The sequence below is a fragment of the Eumetopias jubatus genome, unplaced genomic scaffold, assembly GCF_037043125.1.
Source record: "Eumetopias jubatus isolate StellerSeaLion01/CBP00866 unplaced genomic scaffold, mEumJub1_p1.0 scaffold_14, whole genome shotgun sequence".
NCBI lineage: Eukaryota > Metazoa > Chordata > Mammalia > Carnivora > Otariidae > Eumetopias > Eumetopias jubatus.
The window spans coordinates 89254275-89277876 of NW_028274820.1; the positions used below are offsets into that span (position 1 = coordinate 89254275).

Consider the following 23602-nt stretch of genomic DNA (forward strand, 5'->3'; position numbering starts at 1 on the left):
CAAAATGTTGTTTTTTTCAGGCTCCACTTACATTTTAGATCAAAGAGGCTTTTTGTGCATTGACTTGCATAACCAACTGTTGTATTTAGTGTTGATTCCGTAGAAAATGCATTTAATGTGTCAGACAACCATAAAATCAGGGTTTACTGTTCCCTGGTTTAGAATTTTCCTGTATCACCCATCATCTGTGTCATTTTTTTTTCAACCCGTGAATTTCTTGGAACATAAAGTGATATTAAGTGCATTGTAGTGTGTATATAGTTGAGGAAAAATAGTTTAAATACTGACCCTGCCATTTGTGATTTTGATTTTGAGCAAAACTCTGTACTCCTCCTCCCATGCCCATGAGCCTTCATTTCTTCATCTCTGTGTTGGGTAATAATATTACAGGGCTATTACTAGGATTAAGTGAGATATTTTATGTGAAGTGTCCAGCACAGTACTGGGTTCCTGGCAGATGTTTAATAAATGTGAGCCCCCCTCCGGCCTCTTGACCTTCTTCCTGAGTACTCTGTCTAATACTTGACACCTGTCTTAACTATCTACACAGTACAACATTAGAGCTGCCCAGGAATAAAAGTAATTGAGCAGAGAAACATAGACAAGGCATTTACTCCTCTTATGGTGGGGATAACTATTTTGTTTCTACTTGGGAGATTGTTTTCTACAAATGATATCTTATTAGAATTTTTCAGCATTTTACTGAAACATGCATTCCTTACTTAGCATACTTTATGCAAAACACAACTGCTGTTTGTTCGTAGGTGGTCTGTATTTAGAATTCACTCGATCTGAAAGGGACATTAGCATTTTTTCCGGTTTGTTCATTTGTTTATTCATATATTCATTCAACAAATACTTACTGAATGCTTATGATGTGCCAGAAACTATTCTAAGCACAGGAGATACATCCATGAACAAAATTATATTGTTGTTAATAATTATAGACTTGGTGTGAGTTGAGTCCAGAAGATGATCCTTTCCTTGAAGGGGTTTATTGCCAAGATTTCCTTCCCAGATCCGACAGCAACTTACCATGAGAAGTAGAATGTTACCACCAATCTTGATTTGCTTGAGTTCACCATAATAGTAAGTTATTCGAGGGTAAGAATAAGTATTGTACTTCTCTTTTCTTCCTAATCTAGTACCAAACCCCAAGTTCATAGATAGATAGTCCCTAGTCACAGGTTGGGTGGTGGTGGTGAACACAGCAACAGCATTAAGTCTTAATGATAATCTGTGCTTTTGAATGGGTACTTGCTAAAGAACTTAATCTAAAAGAACAAGGTGACAGCTGTGAATTCAGGGAATTCTTAGACCATTCAGTAGGCTCTTAGAGCCAATTAAAGACCCTATTTATTGATAGAATCAGAATGCATTTTCATAATCCTTTGAAAGTGTTTATGAAGCAAAATATTTGCTGTAAAAAAAAAATCATCTTCACTGTGGTTCTTTACAATGTGAAAGGGCCATGTTGAAATCCAGGCCATATTAAACATGTCAGATAAGGTATGCTGTTTTTTGTGGGTCAACCCAATTGACCATCAGACTCTATACTGTCTTCTTCTAAGCACTTGCACAGACAATTCATAATCTTTATATCTGTAATTTAATATTGGTTATTTTTATTCTGTCATGCTGTAAGTGTTCTCAGCAATTTTCTAACCTTTCACTGCAATAATCCCCCCAGATAAGACAGACATATTCTAACTGCTCCTGTTAATGATAGTGACTCATACAACACTGCCTGAAGTAGCAAGAATAACATTCTGTAAATTGGATCTTTTGTGCTTTAGTTTATGTTCCAGTGATTGTGTGTGTGTGTGTGTGTGTGTGTGTGTGTGTGTGTGTGTGAGATCAGGTAGATCCTTAACTGCTTGGTCATTCTAATGAGAAAAGTAGACCATTTATTTGAGATATACTGGGTGTCAAACAGTGTACTGAATCCCCAGGAGTATGTTATCACCACAGGTCTTTGAAAGAGTTAATTTCAGTATGTATTTTATAAATGGGAAAGCTAAAGCTCAGAAAATTTAAATAATTCTATCACACTTCCAGTATTAAGTAGCAATCTGGAGTCTGACACCGATCTTAGTGATTTTTCCCACTGTCCCCTAGACCTGTCAGTGAGGACGTTTGTTTCATTTCTCAGGCTGTGGTTTTCTTTTTGTTTTATTAAAATGACTATATTCATTGTAAATGATATCAAATTCCAGTTGGGAAGAATCAAGGAAGAAATAAGTTGAGGAGCTAATGACTTCTGTGTGAATGAATTATCCAAGAAAGGCCTAGTTTGTGAGCCCTGATATGCTGTCATCACAGCAGTCCCTGCGTGGCCTCCGTGCCTCTTGCCAGGTGTCTGCAACAGCCTGTCAAACCATTGTCCTCATTGTTAGAAACTGAAATAGGACTGGGGCATTTCCTCTCCTTTCTGCACAAGCTGTATTCTACTTGTAATACAACTGTCAGTTTCCTTTTCTTTCCAGCCATCCATCATCATTCAGCATTTTTTCTAGTGCTTATCACCCGGCCTCTGACAGCTGAGATCAGACTGTAAGCATAATGAATGAAGGTGAAGGAGATGCTCTGGCCCATGCGTGCTCTTCCTGGGATGGAACATGTTCCCCCGGAACGCTCGTGACAGCCGCTCCCAGATTACTTGATTACGGGAAGGCAGATGAGGAGAGGCGAGTTTTGTTTCTCACTCAGAATTTTGAAATGCTAGACTAAATCTCAGAGGATTCGACACTCGGACCATATGGTCTTCAGCCATGGTCTTTACTTTTGGTTCTGACCTGTGTATTTTCAAGAATATTTTCCCTGGCTTGGTGCTGATATTGGTAATTGAGTAAGCTGGATTTGGACTTGTAGTAAAGAGGAAATCTCATCAAATGCAGGGTAGGTGGGGTTTGCGATGGGCCTGGAAGCCTATAATGAGCCTCCTGTAGGAGGAATTTTGGTTGGGGGTTGAGGTATTCCTGCCCGAAGTTTACTTTTTGTTCAGTTTAACCCCACTCTGTAAAGCAGTAATCATCTTTCTGGAGCTAACAAGGAACAAATGCAACTATTATTTAGTTTCCAGCCAAATGCTAGCGCTCATCCTTCCTTTTCACAGCCAAATCTTCCTCTTGCTGCCATTTCTCACAGCCCATGGCCCTTATTTTTGGTATTGTATCTTTTGTTATCTGTGTTCCCTATATGATTGTCATCAACAAATGTTTATTAAGTGCACCTGTTACCTGTAAGGCTCTGGGGATACAAAGGGGATTGCTTGTGTTTGTTAGGTCTTTGACAGTTCCCAAAGGACGTGCACATATACTCTCTCATCTAATTCCAATGACATTCTACTAAGGTCTCCATTTCTTCCTTCATTCAGCAAGTGTATGCTTTTAGAACCACTTTCCAGGAAGTTCCGTTCCAGGTAGGGAAATGTTACATAAGCATTAGAAAACAAGTGACAATACAGGTGACCGATGTTGAGGTTATTTTATATAAAATCGCTGCTAATGGAATTGTGGACATTAGGAGAGGGCCATTCAACAGTTTAAGGCTAGACCTGGTGCCTAAAGAAATGGTCGGAGCAGGGCAGGGCCCTCCAGATGGAAGCCCGGTGTGGAGCAGGACACGGCGATGCACCCACAGTCAGTGCATTTGGTGTGCCCGAAGCTGCTACTAGTTTGCCTGGAGCTAGGTTCATCAGGTCTGTATATAATACTTGAGTATCTAAAATCATAGAACCTACAAATTTTTAGAAGTCATTGGAGATCTTGTAATCTAACTCACATTTGTCCTTAAAAGAAATGCCCATATTCCGTAAATGAATGCATTATATTGTTGTGTATATTTATTTCATAGGAAGTTATTTATGTTGTGCCTGGAGTGCAGAATATAACCTGTTTATTTTCTACACATATACACATGTTTCCTTGGTAATTCAATACTGACTAAGTTGTATGATCTTAGAGAAGTGTTGATAAAGAAGATCTGTTTATTCTGCTCTGTTTGTTTGGAACCATACCGTGTGACTTTTAGAGGAGGATTTTATGAAAAGGGTAGTGTTTATGATAGTCTTGATGCTCTCCTTTTGCAAAACCACTGACTTAGCAGAACACTAATATCTCTGGTGCAAATATAGTACTACAAGATGTATTTTTTTTTTCAAATGAGAAAAAATAGCTCATGGTTTTGAATCAAGAGCTGTACATTCCATTATATTTTCTGTTTTTCTTAAGAAAAGCCATGCTGTGATTAGTTGGTAGAAACAACTGATCCAAATGGGATTTGTCTAGACTCTGATGCCTCTGGGAAGTCTTGATGATCCAGGGTATGGATTTCTGAGGCTTCACATGTTTTTATCAGTCAATCTCCAAGATACCTCAGAGACCATTAAGATAGATAATAAATCAAATGAGATTTAGTTGTGTTTGGTATCATGCAAAGAGCTATAATTAGAAAGAAAATGTTGAATTTAAAAGAAAGAAAAATATTTTAAGTGTAGGCTGTCAGAATTTTGAGGAAGCCCAGGAAATAGCATCTATCTTTACTGTCAGATTCCTGAAACATTAAGAAATAACATAAGTAAGGTAGATGGAAAGTGAAATTCCAACTTTTATACTGGCAAAAGCTAGACTGGAAGATGCGGTCTACTTTGAGAGCCAAATGCGTTTGCTAACTGAACATCAAAATTAGACAAATTTACTCACCCACTTACAGAAAGGACAAGACCACTTCATTCTTCTCTGAACAAAGCAAGAACTTTATTGTTCAACTTTGCAAGACAACACTTACCATCTGCAGGCATTCTGGCTTCTAAAGTGGAATAGGGAGGTTGCTGAGACTTGCATGCTCGGCTTTGTCTTCTCAAATTTACCAGGGGAATTACTTCACTTCCCCTAGAGTGGGTAAAAGACAGAGAGAGGCCAGGGATTACATTAATTTTCATTCTCATAGTAGGTAACGTGAGTAGTGTGTGTGGGAGGGGGAGCATTTCTCCCAGCATACTGAGATACACATTTTTTCACGTTTTAAAGCAGCTGAAATTAGGATGTTATCTTAAGTCAATGGCATCTTCATGGCTGTGGACCAGAAGACAGCCAAAATGAGTTGTTTTGCCTCAGTTTGTGTGAGCTGAGTGGATATTCCTCATACCATGAGCCTTCAGTGTTTCAATTAATTAACCTCTTAAGGATAGGTTGAGGAAAGATTATGAATCTTGGCTGGTATAGGAACACCTTCCCTTTAAATCTTCTGATAGCATCAAGTACATATCAACATTAAACCTTGCAGAATCAGTATCAGCAGTTGGAATAAAATACTAGATACACGCCTTTAAGAAACCCACTTAGTGACACCATTTAGAAAGCAAGGATATTGACAACTCTGAGTCATTAAGAAAAGCTGGATTCTGAAAATTATGTAGTTTTAAGAACACCTTAATTTATTTTTCTTATATTTCTGTATTAAATGTGTGTGAGAGATTTATGATAAACATCTATTTATTTTAAAAGTCTTAAAGCCTTAAAAAATCTTAAATATTTACTTAAATTATATAACCTACTTGTGTATATTTAAACGGTAAGAAGCTTTTCAATGAGAAAAAAAAAAACCCTAGGTAATAAGAAAGCATTGTATAGTTTCATTAGCAGGATTTTTTTAAAAAATTAGTGTTACTTAGTAGTGTATCTTAAAATTGGTGGTGTCTTAGATTTGATGAAGTGTGGTCAGGTTAGGTTTATACGGGTCTTTGCTCTAACCGTTACAGCCCTGGACAATCTTGAATGCTACTTCCGGTTTGGGAAAGTTCCACGTGCTGTGCTAAGATGGACACTGGTGATTGTAGATCTAAAAGTTTAACTGGATTTGCCCTACACTGTTTCTTTAAAAACACAATTTATTTTTACTGAGCTTCCATGTTCTCACTCCAGAGTGAAAATGCTGCTCTACAGTTTACGTAACGAGGAAGACTGACTGGATTCCGTCATTCAAAATAATTGTATAGGTTTGAAGGCAACTGTTTTCAATGATAATCCTTCCTGTGATAGGATAACATTCATCTCAATAGCCTTGGTTTATTTTTTTGTAAAAGTTCTAATAAGCTAAATCTGTCTTCTTTTTCCTGAAAGGGGGTCCTGATGATAACTTAATTGAAGGGGGAGGAACCAAATTTGTCTGCAAACCTGGAGCCAGAAATATTACTGTCATATTCCACCCATTACTAAGGTAAGTCGAATCCTATGTACTTACTGAAAGTCATTGTTTTCATTATTTTTCCTGACGTACTGAATGCCAGGAGGTCAGTCAGCATTGAAACAAGTCCTAAATAAATAAATAAATAAAACAAAACAAAAACTTGTTCTATTTTTAGGGCTTCACTATCAAAATTTGTCAATAAAACCAATAATGTCAACTCTGCTAAGTACCTATTTGTTCTCTGGAGTAATACTCCATAAATACTTTTTAATAATTTTCTTTGTTTCCTACTCCCTGTCCCTGCCCCTCTCCCTCTCTCTGTCATTGTCCCTCCATTCCCTTCTTTATTTCAGGGAGTGGCAACTTATATGGCCCATAAGAGAAATCTAGTCTGTCACCTGGTTTTCTTTTTTTTAATAAATTTTTCTTGACACAGTCATGCTCATCTATTTATGCACTGTCCATAGCTGCTCTGTTCTACAATGTTGCAGAATTGAATATTTGCAAGAGAAACCGTGTGGTCTACAAAGCCTAAGATGTTTACTCTTCGGCCCTTTACAGGAAAAAAATGGCAGACCCATGACCTATCTCCCTAATTTATATTAATGACTCAGATATCCTCTGAGGATTGCCAAGTCTTGAAACAAATATGACCTATAAAAACTGAAAGACATTATAGCAGTCATGTATATGCTTTCATATATTAAAGGACAACTCGATGCTGACTAGATTGAAATCTGTTATATTGCTCAGTGGAGCTATGATTATAAAAAAATAAAGATCTGTGATAATTGCATTTTAAAAACTTCTAAGCCCTAAATACCTTTAAAAAGGAACTTTTTGGGAAGAGAGGAAAAGGGAGTTATTCTTCAATGCATCTAAAGTTTTGGTTTTGCAAGATGAAAAATTTCTAGAAACCTGGTTACAAACAATGTGCATATAGTTAGCATTACTGTACTGTATACCTAAAAAAGATTAAGATGGTGAATTATATTTTAAGCGTTATTGGCCACAATAAAAAAGGGTACTCTTTGAACATAGATATCCAATATAATATTAATTGTATGTTTTCTTTGCAATGAACCAATACATATTTTTGCTTTTTTCATATAATGGACCAGAAACTCTTGGGTTCATTTAAGGTTAGGTGCCTCAGATCATCACATTAACTTCCTCAGGTAACTTCTGTAATATTTGAGGCATTTGAAATAACAGTTAAGCAAATGCTGCTGAATTGTCCAGATAAATATTGAATATACTTTTCTACAACATAAGCAGTTTATTACTGGAATCATCCTTATCCTACCTTCTCATTAACCAAGACTTACTAAATCGAAATCATTAGAACTAGTTCAATTTAGATCTCTTGCCTAAGCAACAGGTTTAAAAATTGTACGGGAATACTTCACCCCATTAGTTTTAAATGCAGAAACACACAAATATGTAAATTTAACAACAAAAAAATCCTTTCATGCAATAACAAGAGATTTTTAAAGAAAGCATTATTAATCTTTTGAAAAATCTGTTTTAGCAAACATTTGCAAAAGTAAATCATGTAATTTAGGAATCCTGGAATTAAGAGAATTAAGACTATTCCTCTATAAATTTAGTTGATTTTCTATGTAAAACATAAATTACAACATCTAGATTTTCTAGATTAAGTAACAGTGCTCATATTTATTACACCTGACTTTGGTAATTGGTTTAGTATTCACTCTCATCTTCAATTAAATTGATTTCTTCTTAGTTAAAGTTGCTAATTGTTAGGAAAATGGGAAAATACCTTAATCATTATAGGCATCTTCTAACCTAGATTTAATGCCATAATTTACTGCTACGTTACCCCGTGGAATGGATAAATGTAATTCTTATGCTTAAAAGCATAGAAGAAGACCTTTGAAAGTTTTTTAGCTGTGGTTGTTAGTCACTTTTCAGGATATTTTCTTTCTCTATAAACTTTTTTTTTCCCTTTATAAATGTGAAGTTAGGAGATTGGGGAAGAAAAGTTACCCTTATTTGACAGTTAATAAAATGCATTTTTGCTAAAGTATGAGTAGAGTTTCATGTATTGCAATTCTTAACAATTATTTTTTAGCATTTATCCTTCTTTACAAGAGAGTTGTTTTAAGACTTGATAATACTCATACTAGTTTTACTCACTTGATTGGTCTCTACTTTCATTCTGAATATTATTATTGATTAAAAGTTTTGTTGCATGATACAGTTTACATTCATTCTCTGTGTAACGTAATGGAAGTCACAAGAATATTATGTGGTCTGCGAGGTAAGTTAATTCCTTTCTAAGCAGGTGATCATTATAGACTTTAAATTAGCCTTTGGCTCAAATTGTAACCTTGCTTCTCAAACCCATTATAAAGTCTCAGCTGAAACCTCAAAATGCGCTTATGGAATTTCAAATGATTAAGATCTTATAGTTTTGTTTTTTTATTTTAGTTTTTACACTTCAGCATTTGTTGATTATTGGATTTATTATTTCTTCTAAAGCTTGGAAGTTTAGTTTTGGTAATGAGAAGAGTCAGTGTGCATTATCATACTAGTGCATTTCATTTTTACTCTGTGTATTTAAAGTTTTCTCATTTCTCCTGCAGCCATTCATTTATTCATGATCGACAAATGTATATTGAACACTTACGGTGCATGTTTTCCCTTCTCTAAGTTGGTGTGGACTCTTCTTTAGAAATAGTCACTCCTATTTTTATGGGATTATTTAAATAAAATATGCATACATATATTTCCCATCCTTTGGAATGCCCCTCATTTTATTTCCATGCTAGCTCAAAGTGAATGTGATTTAGCATATTACTATTTACAAAACCGTATAACCTAGTGGGAGAGTTAGCATAGAAGAATGGAAAGATGGGGAATTAAAGCACAGGATTTGAAATTTAAAGTGAAAAGTGCAACAAATTAGGTTCAGATCCAGGTTCCTCTGTTCAGTTTTACTGATTATTTATTGGACCCTGATTCTATGCGAGGTCCTGGGGAAATGAAAAAATAACATCAAATCCTTGCCTAAAGGTATTCCCTTGGTAGTTGCATGGGCGGCAAAAACTGAGAAGCCCCAAAACTCCAGTGACTGGTGAGGACAGAGATGAGCGGGCTCTTGCACCAGGAGGTAGATGACTGCAGCCTTTCCCGCACACAGTTGGACAGTAGTGAGCTGGCACATAACCTTTCACCCAGCACTTCGCCTCCTTGCGTGCTTCTGCTGGAATGCAGTGACTCCTCCTTTTCCTCTTCTAAGTCCCCAAACTCTAGTTCAGAAGGAACTTACTACAAGTTGGCTTTTATCAGCCATTTAAACACTGTCCTTGTTTTCTTGCACTGTCTCTCTCAGGGAGCTGAGATCTTTTCCATGGGAAGGGAGTTTTCGTTTCCCTTTGGTACTTTTCCCCTATGTCTAGCGATACTCGGATTCTGTCTTCCTGAAATACTGCAGGTGGCTTGTGTATACCTCATTTATTAAAAATGTCCTTTCCATCATTTTTATTTAAGCAGCGCATTCTTTGCTGCATAAAAGTTTTCTGTACTGAAAACTTGGAACCACCCTGTTCAAGAACACCACAGAGCACATTCCTATTACGCTGTTTTATATATTCTTAGCCGTCATTTTTACTGTCCTCCCATAAAATCATTGTACAAGGTCCCAGATCTGGCAACCTTGCAAGTTTACTTTTGTAATTTTCTCCTAAGTACTGCAGTTTCTTCCCTAGGAACTCTCACAGGGTGTCGGAGGCAAATCTACGGACCTCCAGTCTGTTCACTACCCGTTAACTCTGCTGGCCCCTTTGACTTGTTTATTTAATCCTCTTCCTTACTATTTTCTCTTTCTGGGTAAGAAATCAGAAAATTGTCTCAGAGAATGATGTTTTAGAAAAATGAGGTCTATAGCATTATCTTGCTTGCTTTATTCTTAGCCTAACAACACATTGTGTGAAACTTAAGCCTTATAATGTAAGCTTTTGATGGTAAGAGTTTATCTAATCAGTTTTGCTACCTCTGGTTCTAAGTGAACAAAACATACTGAAATGAAGAGGTTTCTACTTAAACCTAGGTAGACTCTGAAATACTTTCACCAAAATAGAGACCCTGAAAATGATAGGCTGAAGAACGTGTACCACCCTCACTGACATAGTTGCTGCTTTTTCCCTTTCTCTGAAAACAGTCAAGAGGAATGGATGGATTCACTCTAATAAATTCTTTTATAGGCCTTCAATTTGGGAAACACAAAGAAAATAAATTAATGGTGAAATCTGAATGACAGTATTTCCTTTCTTTTGACTAGACCAGACATGCATTTGGATTTTTTTTTTACACAAATTATTTTTGATTAGTTCCATCATGGTAAACTTTATCAAGAAAATACATTTTGTTGAGGTATCGATCACAGTTTGACAGAGTAGCACTTTGTAGTTATAATTAATATATAATGTAGCCATTTCTGGAAATCTGAAATTACCTTGTGGCTGCTATTTGTAGGATTTTGCGGGGAGAGGCAGAGAATTTATTTCTCCCTTTGTTTTTTTCATTTATCACTATTCCTTATTCTCTGACCCCCCCAACAGAGAATATATGGTTCCTTAGATTGTTAGTACAGTTCCTTCATATAGCAAAAACTGAGTGACAACAAAAATTATTCCTTTACCAATCTAAATGCTTGCAGCGTCTAACTAAAGAATTTAAAAACACTCTCAAGCTTTATTAATCTCTCATTTATTTATTTATTGCATGCATTTGTGATTGCATACCTTCTGGGCCAATAAGGCAAATTGGTGGGGAGTGCTGCTCTTGAAAACAAAGTTATGCCCTTGACTTTGTTGCATTCAACCCTCTTACAGCTGGAAGCTTTCGGTTTCAAAAGTAGAATCATCAAAGAGAAATAGTGGGATTTCATGTAGCCCATCACTGTTTGAGAAACAAAAATCCCTAGTCTTGAGAGCTAGGACAGGTCGGAGTAAGGACACCTGAGTCCAAGGAAGCATTCTCACTGTGTCCTGACATGACCTCTTCCTCTTCTTATAGGGACGCCAGCCTTTCTGGATTACGGTCTCATTCTTATGACCTCATTTAACCTTAATTATTGCAGAAAATGTACATTAAATTTTGCAGTTAGAAGAAACTCAGGAAATTGATTTATTAAGTGATTAATTTATCATTCTTTTAGCACTGGAGCCAATGTTTAGATGGGAAGGAGTTTTGTGTATTTCATGAGAGAGAGAGAGAGACCACTGAATGTGGGCTGGGGGAAGGGGTGGCTACGAGGGACCACATTTTAATTTTTGGTATTGGCCAAATCCCGGTGTGTCTTAGTTTTCCATATCTATAAAATCAAGGAGTTGGTTGGTCTGGATTTTGCTTTCTACCTCTCAAGTTTGTGATTTTTGTGACCGGGAAATGCTTTTATAATATTTAAGGACTCCAAAGGCCTGACATTTTAAAATTTAAACGTCCAAATGACAATGTGTTTCTTTTGCGTATTTGCTTCAACTAGCTTTTAAAAGACATTTGGCTCTTTAGGGTAATGATCACTTTGCATATATGAAGTACGTTTCTTATGAGACAATTGAAGAACAGATGTTTGCAGTTGGGGTGACTTGGCAGAGGTAAGAGGCTGGAGACAGAGTGGATGATGATGGTATTTAAAGTTGCAAAAATGTCACTGATGCTTCCTCCGTTGAACACAACTCGAATATTGACTATTTGGGCTGTGAGCGTTTTTCACCATTATCAGCCACACTTCATTAAAATGAGACAGCAATTAAAGGCTTTCTGGGTAGAACAAAAAATGAAATATTCATTGGTCAGTAAGGAGTAGGTTGGCATTTAGATTAGTTAGCGAGATAAAACTTCCTGGCGACTTGAGCTATGACCATGGTCAGAATTTCTGTGGTTGGCTGTGTGCCTTTTTTAAGGCAAATGGCAGTAGAACAAGTAAACGTTATCATCACATGTAATTGTGTTTGTTTCTGATTACAGAGAAGAGTTACTTCTAAAAGTTAATCTTGTCAGATGTAGCAACTGCCAGTTAGCAGCAGTGTAGGGAATTGGTTAAGGGGTCGCCAGGGCCTGGCTGTGAAATCGCTATAATTGTTAAGCAGGGCTTGAAGTTAGGAGGAGGTCAGGAAGTGGTTGAAACCAAATCTCAAACAAGGAAAGGCACCAAAATTGATTATGCCATTAACGTAGTAGGTTATGTTGCTAAAAATGATATTCCAAAGTAAATGAAAATTGTGATTAACATTTGCATTTTATATTTTTTGTTTTATTAATTACAGTACCTATCACGTTGACAATACTGGTAGATCCAAGGCATATAAAATTCATTGTTATAATTAAGCATAATAAAAATCCATTTGCTCATCCATTTAATAAAATTTATTGAGCACTTACTTTGTGCCAACTCCTCTCCATCTAAGTCTCTACCCTTGTGGAATGTAGTCTGGTGGAAAAATCAGACAGTAAAGAAGTAGACTAACACACATAGAAAACAGTATCAGGTGGTGACAGTTTTAGGAAGAATGAAGGATGAAAGTGAGGAGTTTGAATAGTGACTGGTGGAGGTGGGGGCAATATTTTAGTTAAGGTGCAGTCGGAAGAGCTTTCTGAGAAAATGACATTTGGTCAGACTGGAAAATGAAGTACCGGAGGCAGCTGTGTGAACATCTAGGGGCGAATGACCTGGGCGGGGGAAATGGTAGGTGGAAAGGAAGAAGAGGAGATGCTGAAGGAACAGTGAACAGACTGACGTGGAGACGGGTATATGTTGCTGACATGCAGCACGTGTTGGGACAGATACGTGAGGAGCTTCGTACACAGGTAGTCAAGGTAAAAATTTCTCTCTTTTGTCAAAAAACCAAGAAGGGCGTTATATTTAGATTTATAAGAAGCATTTGGTACTAGATCTGAAACTTCCAAAGGTTTTGAAGGCTTAGAGAAAGCCTGATAAAATGACTACCAGCAAAAACTATTTTCTGAGATTTATCTTACTGGATGTGGGGCACTCAGGAAGCCCTGTTTGTAGGGGTGAAGTCATTAGTACAACTCTATTTGGGATAGTGAAAAATCTCTGTCCCTTCTGACACTCGTGTCTCCTGAAATGGAATATAAATCTTATTTATATAGTCCACTTTGATAATATTATCCAGAGATATTGAGCAAATGTTATTAGGCCATTAGCTTATCAACATGTTATTAAGGATTTATTCCATGTGACATTCAAGATACCTGAGAGTTTTTACAGAGCAGTTGTGGCTGAACTATAGGTTTTCTCCCAAAGAAGTTTGGTTTTGTGGGCTGCTTTGCAGAAGGCCTGTGGGGTTTTTGTAATAAACTTTGCCAACAAATCTAATTCTTTTTCTTATAGAAAATAACTCTGGGTAATCACTGAACTCCTTATGAATTTTGTATATATTAGTCTATACCTGGCCTAGCACAGAAGATCTTTCCAACTTTTTGGCATTAACTGTTGCTCGCAAGTGAATGAATTTGGTAAGACCATTTTAGGTCTTCAGAACTCCAAATCTGCATTCCTGTAACAGCCTAGATCTCTGCCCTTCATGGTCTTTTTTTCTCACCTCCTTTCCTAACAATAAAGGGAGGAGAGCAGTTCAAACATATCTTCTACATGAACGGAGCACACAATAAATAACTTCATTAAAGAATTAATGAATCAGGGGCGCCTGGGTGGCTCAGTCGTTAAGCGTCTGCCTTCGGCTCAGGTCATGATCCCAGGGTCCTGGGATCGAGCCCCGCATCGGGCTCCCTGCTCAGCGGGGGGGCCTGCTTCTCTCTCTCCCGCTCCCCCTGCTTGTGTTCCCTCTCTCGCTGTCGCTCTCTCTGTCAAATAAATAAAATCTTTAAAAAAGAGGGAGAATTAATGAATCACTTGGAAGGGTGTTAGCACATGTCTGTTGAAGTGAATGGTTTTTTTTTTCTTCTTCAGATACCAATAAAAGTATAAAGGAAAATTTTTTTTTTCTTTAGTAATGATATTGAAATAGGCCAGTCTTTCGTACCTAGAAGTGGTATAATAGTGGGTGGTTTTTGTTTTGTTTTGTTTTGTTTTGTTTTGTTTTGTATTTTGGTTTCTTTTTACTTCTGTTGTAACTAAAAAGTGTTTGTTAGAGGATGAAATACAGAAATATAAAGTTCATTCTTTTTACAGCACTGATCCTAAAGTACTACTCTTGTAGCTTAGCTTTGTAGTTTGTTTTTAGTAGTTACTAGATACTTGGTCCTTTCACCTTTACTGCCTCTTATTACTACATTGAAAGTTTATGGTTGTATGAAGTACTTTTGCTTTATCATTCTTTCATAGATCATAGAAGCCCCTTCCCAGATTATAAAACTGTTTCTAATAGAAGAAATCTTGCTTTAAAAGCTTTTTTATTTAGCCTCTTCTGTTTCTGCCAATTTTTTTTTTCACTTTTATTTAGAAAGTGTGCAATAGTCCCTGGATCATTCCTTGATTTTTATCTATATATATATATAGAGAGAGAGAGAGAGAGGGAGAGAGAGAGTGTGTGTGTGTATGTTTTGAAAGAGGGATTTAAGCTTGATTATTTAGAGTAAGCATGAATGTCACAAGCTGAAATAATTCTGTATTTCGTTTCCCAACATTTTTATTTTTGAGAAATGCACAAAAGTAGGATACCTGCGTTTGATGTGTGTATTGGTATTTGGCAGAATATTATTCTGAGTGTTCACAGGTATGTGATATTTTTATACAGATACATGTTTGTTCTTAATGAGCTAAAACTTATATAGACATTTTGAAAGATGCTAGTGATTAGACAGTCTAACAAATAACATTGTAGATCGTACATTATTCATGCATGGGATGAAATGTGGCTACCCTATTGCATTTTTATGAAACATACCTTTTTTTTCCCTTGTCCTCAGAATTATGAAAAATAGTGGTGTGTTTTCAGACTGTCTGACCCGTGAAGGTCTGTGAAGCACTGAGTAGGGGTACATTGAGATTTCAAACCCCACATCTGAGCAACTGCTTTTGAATGTATGTGAGAAATGTTAAAGGCTTTTAAATCCTCAAATTAACTTTTGGAGATTAAAATTTATTTTTCAAAGCTTTTCTTTTACTTCCGTATTTTCAGACTATGTTATGTGGTATATGGCTGAACACTGATTGTGACTAACTGGCAGTTTTATGTTACCAACTGAAATGGAGAGATGATCAAGGCTCCAACCCAAATATCAATGCACGTTTCAGTGACAACAATAAGAGGAGTGGGTATGGCAGTCCAGTGAGGAGGAAAGTATAGCCTGTTCCTTATAAGGAAAAGAAGTGGAAATATCAGTGAAACAGAGAAGAAAAACAGAATATTTGACACCTATTTTCACATATATGAATGTCTGTCATGTAAAAGAGATAAAGTAGTTTTGTTTTTTGTTGTTTCACAAATCCGGATTAGAACTAGTTGGTTGATGTTCTTTTTTTTAATTAATTAATTAATTACTTTTTAAATTATGTTAAAAAAAATACTAGTTGGTTGGTTGGATGTTAAAGAGATTCTACTCTACGTAACGAGAATTTTCTAATGAATTTGGCAAAACTAGGAAAGGTTTCCTTGGAAGGCAGTATCCTTCCTGGAGATGCAGTTAACTATGCGCTCAACTGTCAGGTCTGTACTCTTGAGATCAAGGATTTCATAGAGTGTGATTTCTGATCTACCATGCAACCTCAGAGCTCTGTGTAGATAGATAGGTTTCTTCCAGTCTTGCTCATTTGGGTTACTTTTTCATATTTCAGTGTAATGCTGATGACTGTCATTTAGTAAGCGAAGGACTTATATAGTAGACTTCTGCATCCTTCAGCTTTGACTTTCCTCTTCCTGACACAGGGTAAGAGAGAAATTCATGTTATGTTGTATGTAGCACGCTTGCTAGAGGAACTCAGCCCTGCCCTGCCAACGAGTTCCTTCTCTCCTCATTCCTTTTTATTTCTCTTCTCTTGTTTATATTGTTCCCTTTTTTTTTTTTCCTGTGCCAGTAATTGTTCATATAAGTTAACTCTTAGTGATGTTTAAGGCAAAAAGAAAGCTGGCTTTCTTCTGCTAAAAGCTAATGGGGGACTGAAACTGCGCAAATAAACCTAAAATCATCATGACTGCTGCTGATTTTGACCTAAATATGCTGATATTTTTGGTGCAGTTTTTCTACTAATTAAATTTTGTAATAGTTAATTAACATTAGCTTACTTATAAAAGATAGCAGAAATTTTTTTCATTGCAGAATGTTTACATAATTTGTGTGCTGCTTTTTGTGTATTCTGAACATGTATTTGTCTTGGACTGCAATAGCCCAAATGCCTATTCAGCATTCATTGAAATATGCTTATGTCTAGCCACAGGCCCATTTACATCTGATTTTGAAACCTTAAATTGATAATGTAATTTGGTATTAAAAATAATGTAGGAATACCTACAAGAAAAACACGGTCCCTTACATATAACTTCTTTTCCTTTGAGTGTTAACAATACATTGTTGTATACTCTGTATGATTTGGAAAATTATTTTGCTATTCCCCTTGCATGCCCCTCAGAAAACATCCCCCCCCCCCGTCACACACAAACACACACTCCTGTTCATTTTGTTGTCTTATTTTGGTTTTGTTTGCTTTGTTTCAAGGGCTTCTAACACCAAGGGCTCTTCTTGGTCATTTTTAACTTTTTTACTTTTAGTAATTATCATTTGAACATTTAATCATTAATATTGCCTACTCTTTTTTTTTTAATATGTAGTACTTCAAGTGAAATATTTTCCATTTCACGGGCAAAAACCCTTTTTATCTTCTTTTCGTAGTTAAAAACTGACAAGAAGAAACCTCAAACTAAGCAACAATATTTTCTTGAAACTTTGTTATTTCATAAGTGAGAAAGGAAAGTTCTTTGATACAAGCAAAGGAAGCAAGAACAGCAAATACAGGAATACAGGTGGAAGTATCACAAGAGAAGTTTTAGTTTTTAATGACCTTAATTTCATTTTTTGGGAAGAGCAATGGTTTTGACCTTGGAAGTGCTGGATCTGTCTTTCTGTTTTGCAGTTGGAATAGATACTGGAGTTTTCAATATCCTCAAGTAGTTTTCTGCACTTGTGGAAGAAAAGTAATTATTTCGTGGTTACTATTTTTAAACTCAAGGAGCACTCTCTAAAGCCTGTTCCTGTAAGCTACCCCATCATATAGGTGAGAAAGTGCTTGATACATAGCAAGAAGAAAAGAGTGTAATGTCAGGAATTTTCCAGGATATCACTCTTTAGTGGAAGAATACGGAAGTATCTTACTTGGATTCTGTGACTTCAGAATCTATAAATAATTTAAAAGCTAATCAAAAAATTTGAGTTATTACAATATGATATACATACATTAACATGTACAACTCTTAAGTATTTGTATGTATATTCATATATTTGTATGCATTTTTGTGTATGTATACACAAGTATGATCATGACCCAGACCAAAATAGAGAACATTGATGTAGCTCATTTTCAGTGCCCAAGAAGACTTTCTCATATTGACAGTCAATACCTTTCCAGAAGAGGTAACCATCAGTAGGATTTCTGTCATTGTACGTAGATTGGTTTTGCCTGTGCTTGAACTTCATATAAATGGAATCATACACTATGTCCTCTTTGGTGTCTGGTGGCTTTTGTGCAATATTATGTCTGTGTTAGTCGCCCACACTGGTAGTAACAGCAGTCATTGGTTCTTTTATGTTAGCCCTTGTATCCGTATCTGCAGTTATGAGAACACAATATTCAGTCATTATTTTGGAATAAATGAGACGTCATTAGGATCTTATGGTCTTAAATACTGCTTACTATTTAAACTTCTTCAAAACAACTTTTCAAGAAATCTTTTGATTTCCTATCTTGTGGGGGCCAAGGAGCCTCTCAGGCAAGTAAGAGATCTAGGGGCTCTTCCATGTCCTAGCCAGGGTGCCCAGAGTCAGATTAACTAGATGAAGAGTATAGACTGTGTCCTACAGCCTTGGAAGTAAACGCCAGGCAAGCTAAAATTAATTGACTCTGTATTTCGTAGACTTTGAGATGTTTGAATCAATGAAAAATAATTGGCAACTAACATAGGTTGCCAGTTTTGTTAAAGAGAGTGAATTACAACACCAAGGAAAGTAAAAATGATATTACCTTGGGGGCGCCTGGGTGGCTCAGTTGGTTTAGCAGCTGACTCTTGATCTCAGCTCAGGTCTTCATCTCAGGAACCATCCTTTTCAAAGAAAGATAATTGGCAATTTAAATCAGCATTCTTAGGCAAACATCAATATATAGGCTGGTGTTTGGGACCAATATATTCAGCCAGGAGGGGGCGGTGAAGTGTTACATGAAGGATTAACCAAGAACCAGTTGGGATGTAGGAGTATCACAGGAAGCAATGAGTAGGCATGGGCTAGATTGGAGGCACTAACATAATTTTAGTGAGTAGGTATGTAAATTACGTGGTTCTGGTCCATCATAGGAAGGGAGTAAAAATGTTTTGAGTAAATGAGCAAATTATGGGTAAGTGGGTGGGCCAGTATTAAAAGCACAGGATGAACCTGATGGACATGAAATATTCTTTTAGTAGATCTTTACAACCTTGCATTTTAACTCTTGCAAATTAAAACCTTTGTATTTTGAATTCTTTATGCCATCTTGAACCTATTGTTAATTACAGTTATTCACTGCCTTCACTTCAGCTGCTTGGTTATGGAATATATATTCTGTGCAGTCACATGTGTCATAGCCACTTTGCTTTCTGGGCTTTCCTACGACTGCAGCCTCTCCCGGGGGTGGTTACTACAAGTCCCTGTCGGCAGCAATGCCCTGCTGGCCACAGCTCTCTCCCACTGCCCAGTGTGCTCAGGGTGCCAGCAGCAGCAATGCCATCAGTATCATGTCTGCATATTTTACTTTTGCTTTTTGGTTTTATTTATTTGTCAGAGAGAGGGAGTAAGCGCACAAGCAGGGAGAGTGGCAGGCAGAGGGAGAAGCAGGCTCCCCTCTGGAGCCCAATGCGGGACTCGATCCCAGGACCCTGAGATCGTGACCTGAGCCGAAGGCAGACCCTTAACCAACTGAGCCTCCCAGGCGTCCCACAGAGTATTCTGGGAAAAAAATTTGAATATAGGAGTGGAAATAAGAAAAGCAAAAACAGTTGTATAAAAAGAGACCACTCTATCCATTCTTTAAAAATGAAATTATAAATGCTGAGCAGGCTTGATAAAGGTGCATCAGTGCCCAGAAATAAAACTGAGTGAATCTACAGTTTTTTCTTATTTTGAAGCTTTCAGGAAAATTGAAATGAGGATTTCCCTAAAGAGTAAAGAGGAAGCAACATTCTTCTCTGAAAGTTGGAAGTCCTTCTGTTTTATATGCCTTAATTCATTACATTTTCTTTTTTTATGTGCGTTTTGATTGACGTTGATTTTTCAAGATGCAGCTCCTACATTCAATAGGAATTGAGTGTACTTAAAGAAAGCCTGAATTTTGGGGGAAAATTCTTCAATTTAGTCATGTTTTTCTGTTTATTATTTTCATCCATATATTCATTGTATTCAACAAATATTTGAGTGCTTACCATGTGCCAGACATTGTCCTTGCCTTTATGGAACTTTTGTTCCTAACTAGGTATCCTGGTAATTTGAGAATAAAAGAAAACCCATGACAAAAAAGCCCATTTTGTGTGCTCTTTCCTTTTTCAGAGGCTGTTCCTCCTCTAGTGAATCCAGTTCCCCTCCATCCCTTCTGGGATCTTGTTCTTGTTTAATCTGGCCTCTCCTGGTCGTCAGTCTTTTCTGATCTGCTGGTTCCTTCCCTGGGACCTACAAATGTGCTTGATCTCTGCCCTTTATAAAATTTCTTTTCTTAAACTTGCATATCCCACCCTCCCACTCCCACCTACCAGTTAAATTCCTCTTTTCCTTCCTACTAAGCAGTTGGTGAGTATTCTTGCTCATTTCCCTCTCCTCCCATTCATTCTGTGTTCTGCTGACCTACTGATGTCATCGCCATCTCTGGCCTCTGGTTCTACCTGAGACCATTCGTTCTCAGGCTTGTTAAGGTTCTGTTCTCTCTGCGTACTTCCTCAATGCACGTCCTCCACGGAGCCTGGCTTGGACTGTTTTCTGTGTACTCACCATTATCTCCACCCGTTCAGTAGCTTTAGCTCTTACTTGCAAGATACTATCTCAAACTGGAACTCTCTCGAAAAGTCCAGCAAGCGAGTTCCGTTCTAAAACCTGAACTGTTGGTCTTATTGCCTAAATCTTTCATTCCCAGCCTCTACTCCTGTGCACATACCTACGTCTTGGTATGCTGATCTGCATCTGCCTCTTCCCTTCCTGTGTTCCCTGTACCGAGAGATGAGGCCGCCCGCTCTCCAGTGATCCGGACCACAAGAATCCAGGAGTCCACCTAGAAAACTTTGATTCCCCTGTTCCTACACATCCAGAGTCACTCTTTTCATAATTATGTCTCACAGGAAAAGAGGGGCTCCTGGGTGGCTCAGGCGGTTGAGTGTCGGACTCTTGATTTCAGCTCAGGTCATGATCTCTGGGTCCTGGGATCTAGCCCAGCGTCGGCTCCGTGCTCTGCACAGAGTCTGCTTGTCCCTCTCCCTCTGCTCCTCCCCCTGCTCGTGCTCTCTCTCTTAAATAAATAATAACATTTTAAAAATATATACCCACACTCAGTGAAGATCTTAGAATAGGAAAATAATGCCCCTGTTAGGAGAAAACACCCACAATTAATAGTGATGTTTTGGAAGAAGGTACAAGATGAGGGATAAGAAACAAACTGGATTATATTCAAACTCAAGATGTTTGCTTGGAAGTTGGAGACGGGCGTGAGGAGAGGTATTTGTGAAGGATAAGAAGGGGATTCCTGGATGAAAGGTGTGAGCCAGATGTGCTAATGGCCTTTGTAGTGGAGATGAGAGTTTATAGGTTAAGTCATTGAACGATTGTACAGTAAAGTGAAGCTTAATATAATATTGAATCAGATGATGCAGAATTGAGGATTTTCAGAAAATCCTCAAGATCAAATACAAATGTTCTGGCAAAGAAACAATGCAAAAGGATAACAGAGGTATGTGAGTGGGAGGATGGGGTAAAGGGAAGGACTAAAAGACTGAAATGGACAGATCACAGGGAATGTTTAGCTAAGATCTGTATATATTCATATATTGGGCTGTCTGTCTAGAGGATATTGGTTGCATACCTTATGTTCTATGCATACAACATTGTCCAGCCACTGAAAATTGTATAGTAGATGTATTTTTATTAACATAGAAGGATACGTTAAATATACTGAGTAAAGAGCTGGTTGCAAAACAGAAATATAGCATGACCACATTCTGATCAAAATATATACATACATATCTTTGTTTATGAGTACATATATACCTAGAAATAAATGTGGGATTATCTTCTTTGTTACACTTTCCTATATTTTCTGAATTTATTGGAACGAGGCTATATTTATTTTATAATTATAAAAGTCTAAAGGGAGAGGTCAGCGTACAAAGCCATGAGCTACTAGAACATAAATAATAACTTTATTCCTATGATTATGCGTTTACTTGAGTTATATAAATTATATAATAGCATTAGCTAACAATAAAATAGCAACTTGCAAGTACATTGTCTTATTCTGCCAGCATAACAGCCCTGAGAAATAGTTTGAAGGCTCGAACATTCAGTTCCTTCTTTGAGGCAACACAGTATTGGAGACAGGACATCAGCCTGTGGCTTCTGCCTGAATCCTGTGCTTTCTGCACCGTGTTGGACGGGAGTGCAGGCATGAAGAGAGCCTGTCCAGGGTTCTTCATGGGATGTACTACAAGGTGATTAGGGGGTCTAAGTCACCTCCATTTTGTGGCTCCTCTCACATCTAGGCTCTTACATTCTTTCCAGTGAGGAGGTGGATGAATAAAACAGGATTGTAGACCTGTCTTTAAACCTCATTTCCTTCATTTTCTTAACTACTACCTATAATCTGTTTTGCCATCCTAAACTATTTCTGTTCATCCCTCAGCAACATCTTTTCCAGGATACCGTCTGACACCTTTCTTACTCCTCCCCTTTGCTCTGTGCCCTTGCTAACCTAACACATAATTATTCTCTATTTATTCTCATGTTTCTTCCTCATAAAGAAGATGTTACTGACCATTTCTTAATTGGCTTTGCATACCCAGAACTTCGCTGATGTCTAGCACAAACTAGGTTCTCAGTAAATGTTGGGTGAGTAAATTAATAATGTAAGCTTTTCGTGGAGCACCATGTCTTACGGTTCTCACTGTCAGAACCATGGTAATGAGGAGAGACAGCTGGTTGTTAGGTGGCCATACACAATTCATGGTTCCGGTTTTGTGCTCCCATGTGCCTTAGGGTCATTGCCACCTAAACAGATTTGTACCTTCTCGGGTTTGCTTTTGGTATCCAAAGGAATAAATTCTGAAGATAAATTTCCAAATGTGTTTTGTGGTACAGTTACTTAAGGAGAACTGATTCCTACTAGAAAGTGGCTTAATTTGCTCTCTTGAATGCTTATGTTAGTGGATGGGCTGCCTGTGTTTGATTAAAAATGACAGTCCATAAACCACCTTAAGGTAGACCATTAATTTCCCATGACAGCACATGAAACTCCTTTTCTCCTCCCCTCCTCAAGCCCAAGCGCACACACCAGGGGAACCTCCTATGCTAGACATTTGTTGAATGTTGCCTGTCAGAAAAGGTGCTAGAACAAGTCATTCAGGGTTGAAGTTTGCAAACATACTTCTACCTTTCTAAACTCACAAAGCCTGTCAAAAATCTCATTTCCCCATATTTTCTCTTCTCTCGAGAAGAAAAACCATTACAGATGTAAATGTTAGAGGAATTTTGTCATTGGCTTTGGTGCTTCTGCAGAAAGTTTTACTCGTAGTTTGGATTGGGGAAAGGAAGGAAGCCTCTGCTGACAGTTTGAAACCTTTCTAGCAATTTATGTGAACTGTACTACTAGGGAGTAGATGTTTTTTGCTTCCAACCCTGATATTTCTGAAATGCCTGCTTATTTTTCCTGTTGGTTTCTTCTCAGTCTTTGAGACTGTCTACCAGACCTACTCTTGGGATGCATCCACATATGTATTTTCCTGGGAGTTGGATGAAATACATTTATGTGTGCCACACATATTTCAGGTATTATTTTATTTGGTGGATGATGAATAACTACTGAGACAAAAACGAGTTGCTCCTCAAAATATAATTAGCAGTCCCAACCTAGGAGAAGTTTGCATTTGGTTTTGACAAAGCCTGTGGCATGCCCTCTGCGAAGACAAGAAGGGGAAGATAGATGCATTTCTAATGCAATCAGGAAGCCCCTCTATAATTTAAATAT

At 37.4% G+C, this 23602-nt stretch overlaps 1 protein-coding gene across 2 annotated transcripts in view; it reads left to right on the forward strand.

Moving 5' to 3' along the window:
- EXOC4 (exocyst complex component 4) overlaps positions 1-23602 on the forward strand; it is a 721833-nt gene that overhangs the window by 325828 nt on the left and 372403 nt on the right. For both annotated transcript variants that reach the window (XM_028106413.2, XM_028106414.2), the window contains exon 10: positions 6123-6219. In XM_028106413.2, coding sequence (XP_027962214.1) covers positions 6123-6219 — 97 coding nt within the window. The remainder of the gene's footprint in view (positions 1-6122; positions 6220-23602) is intronic.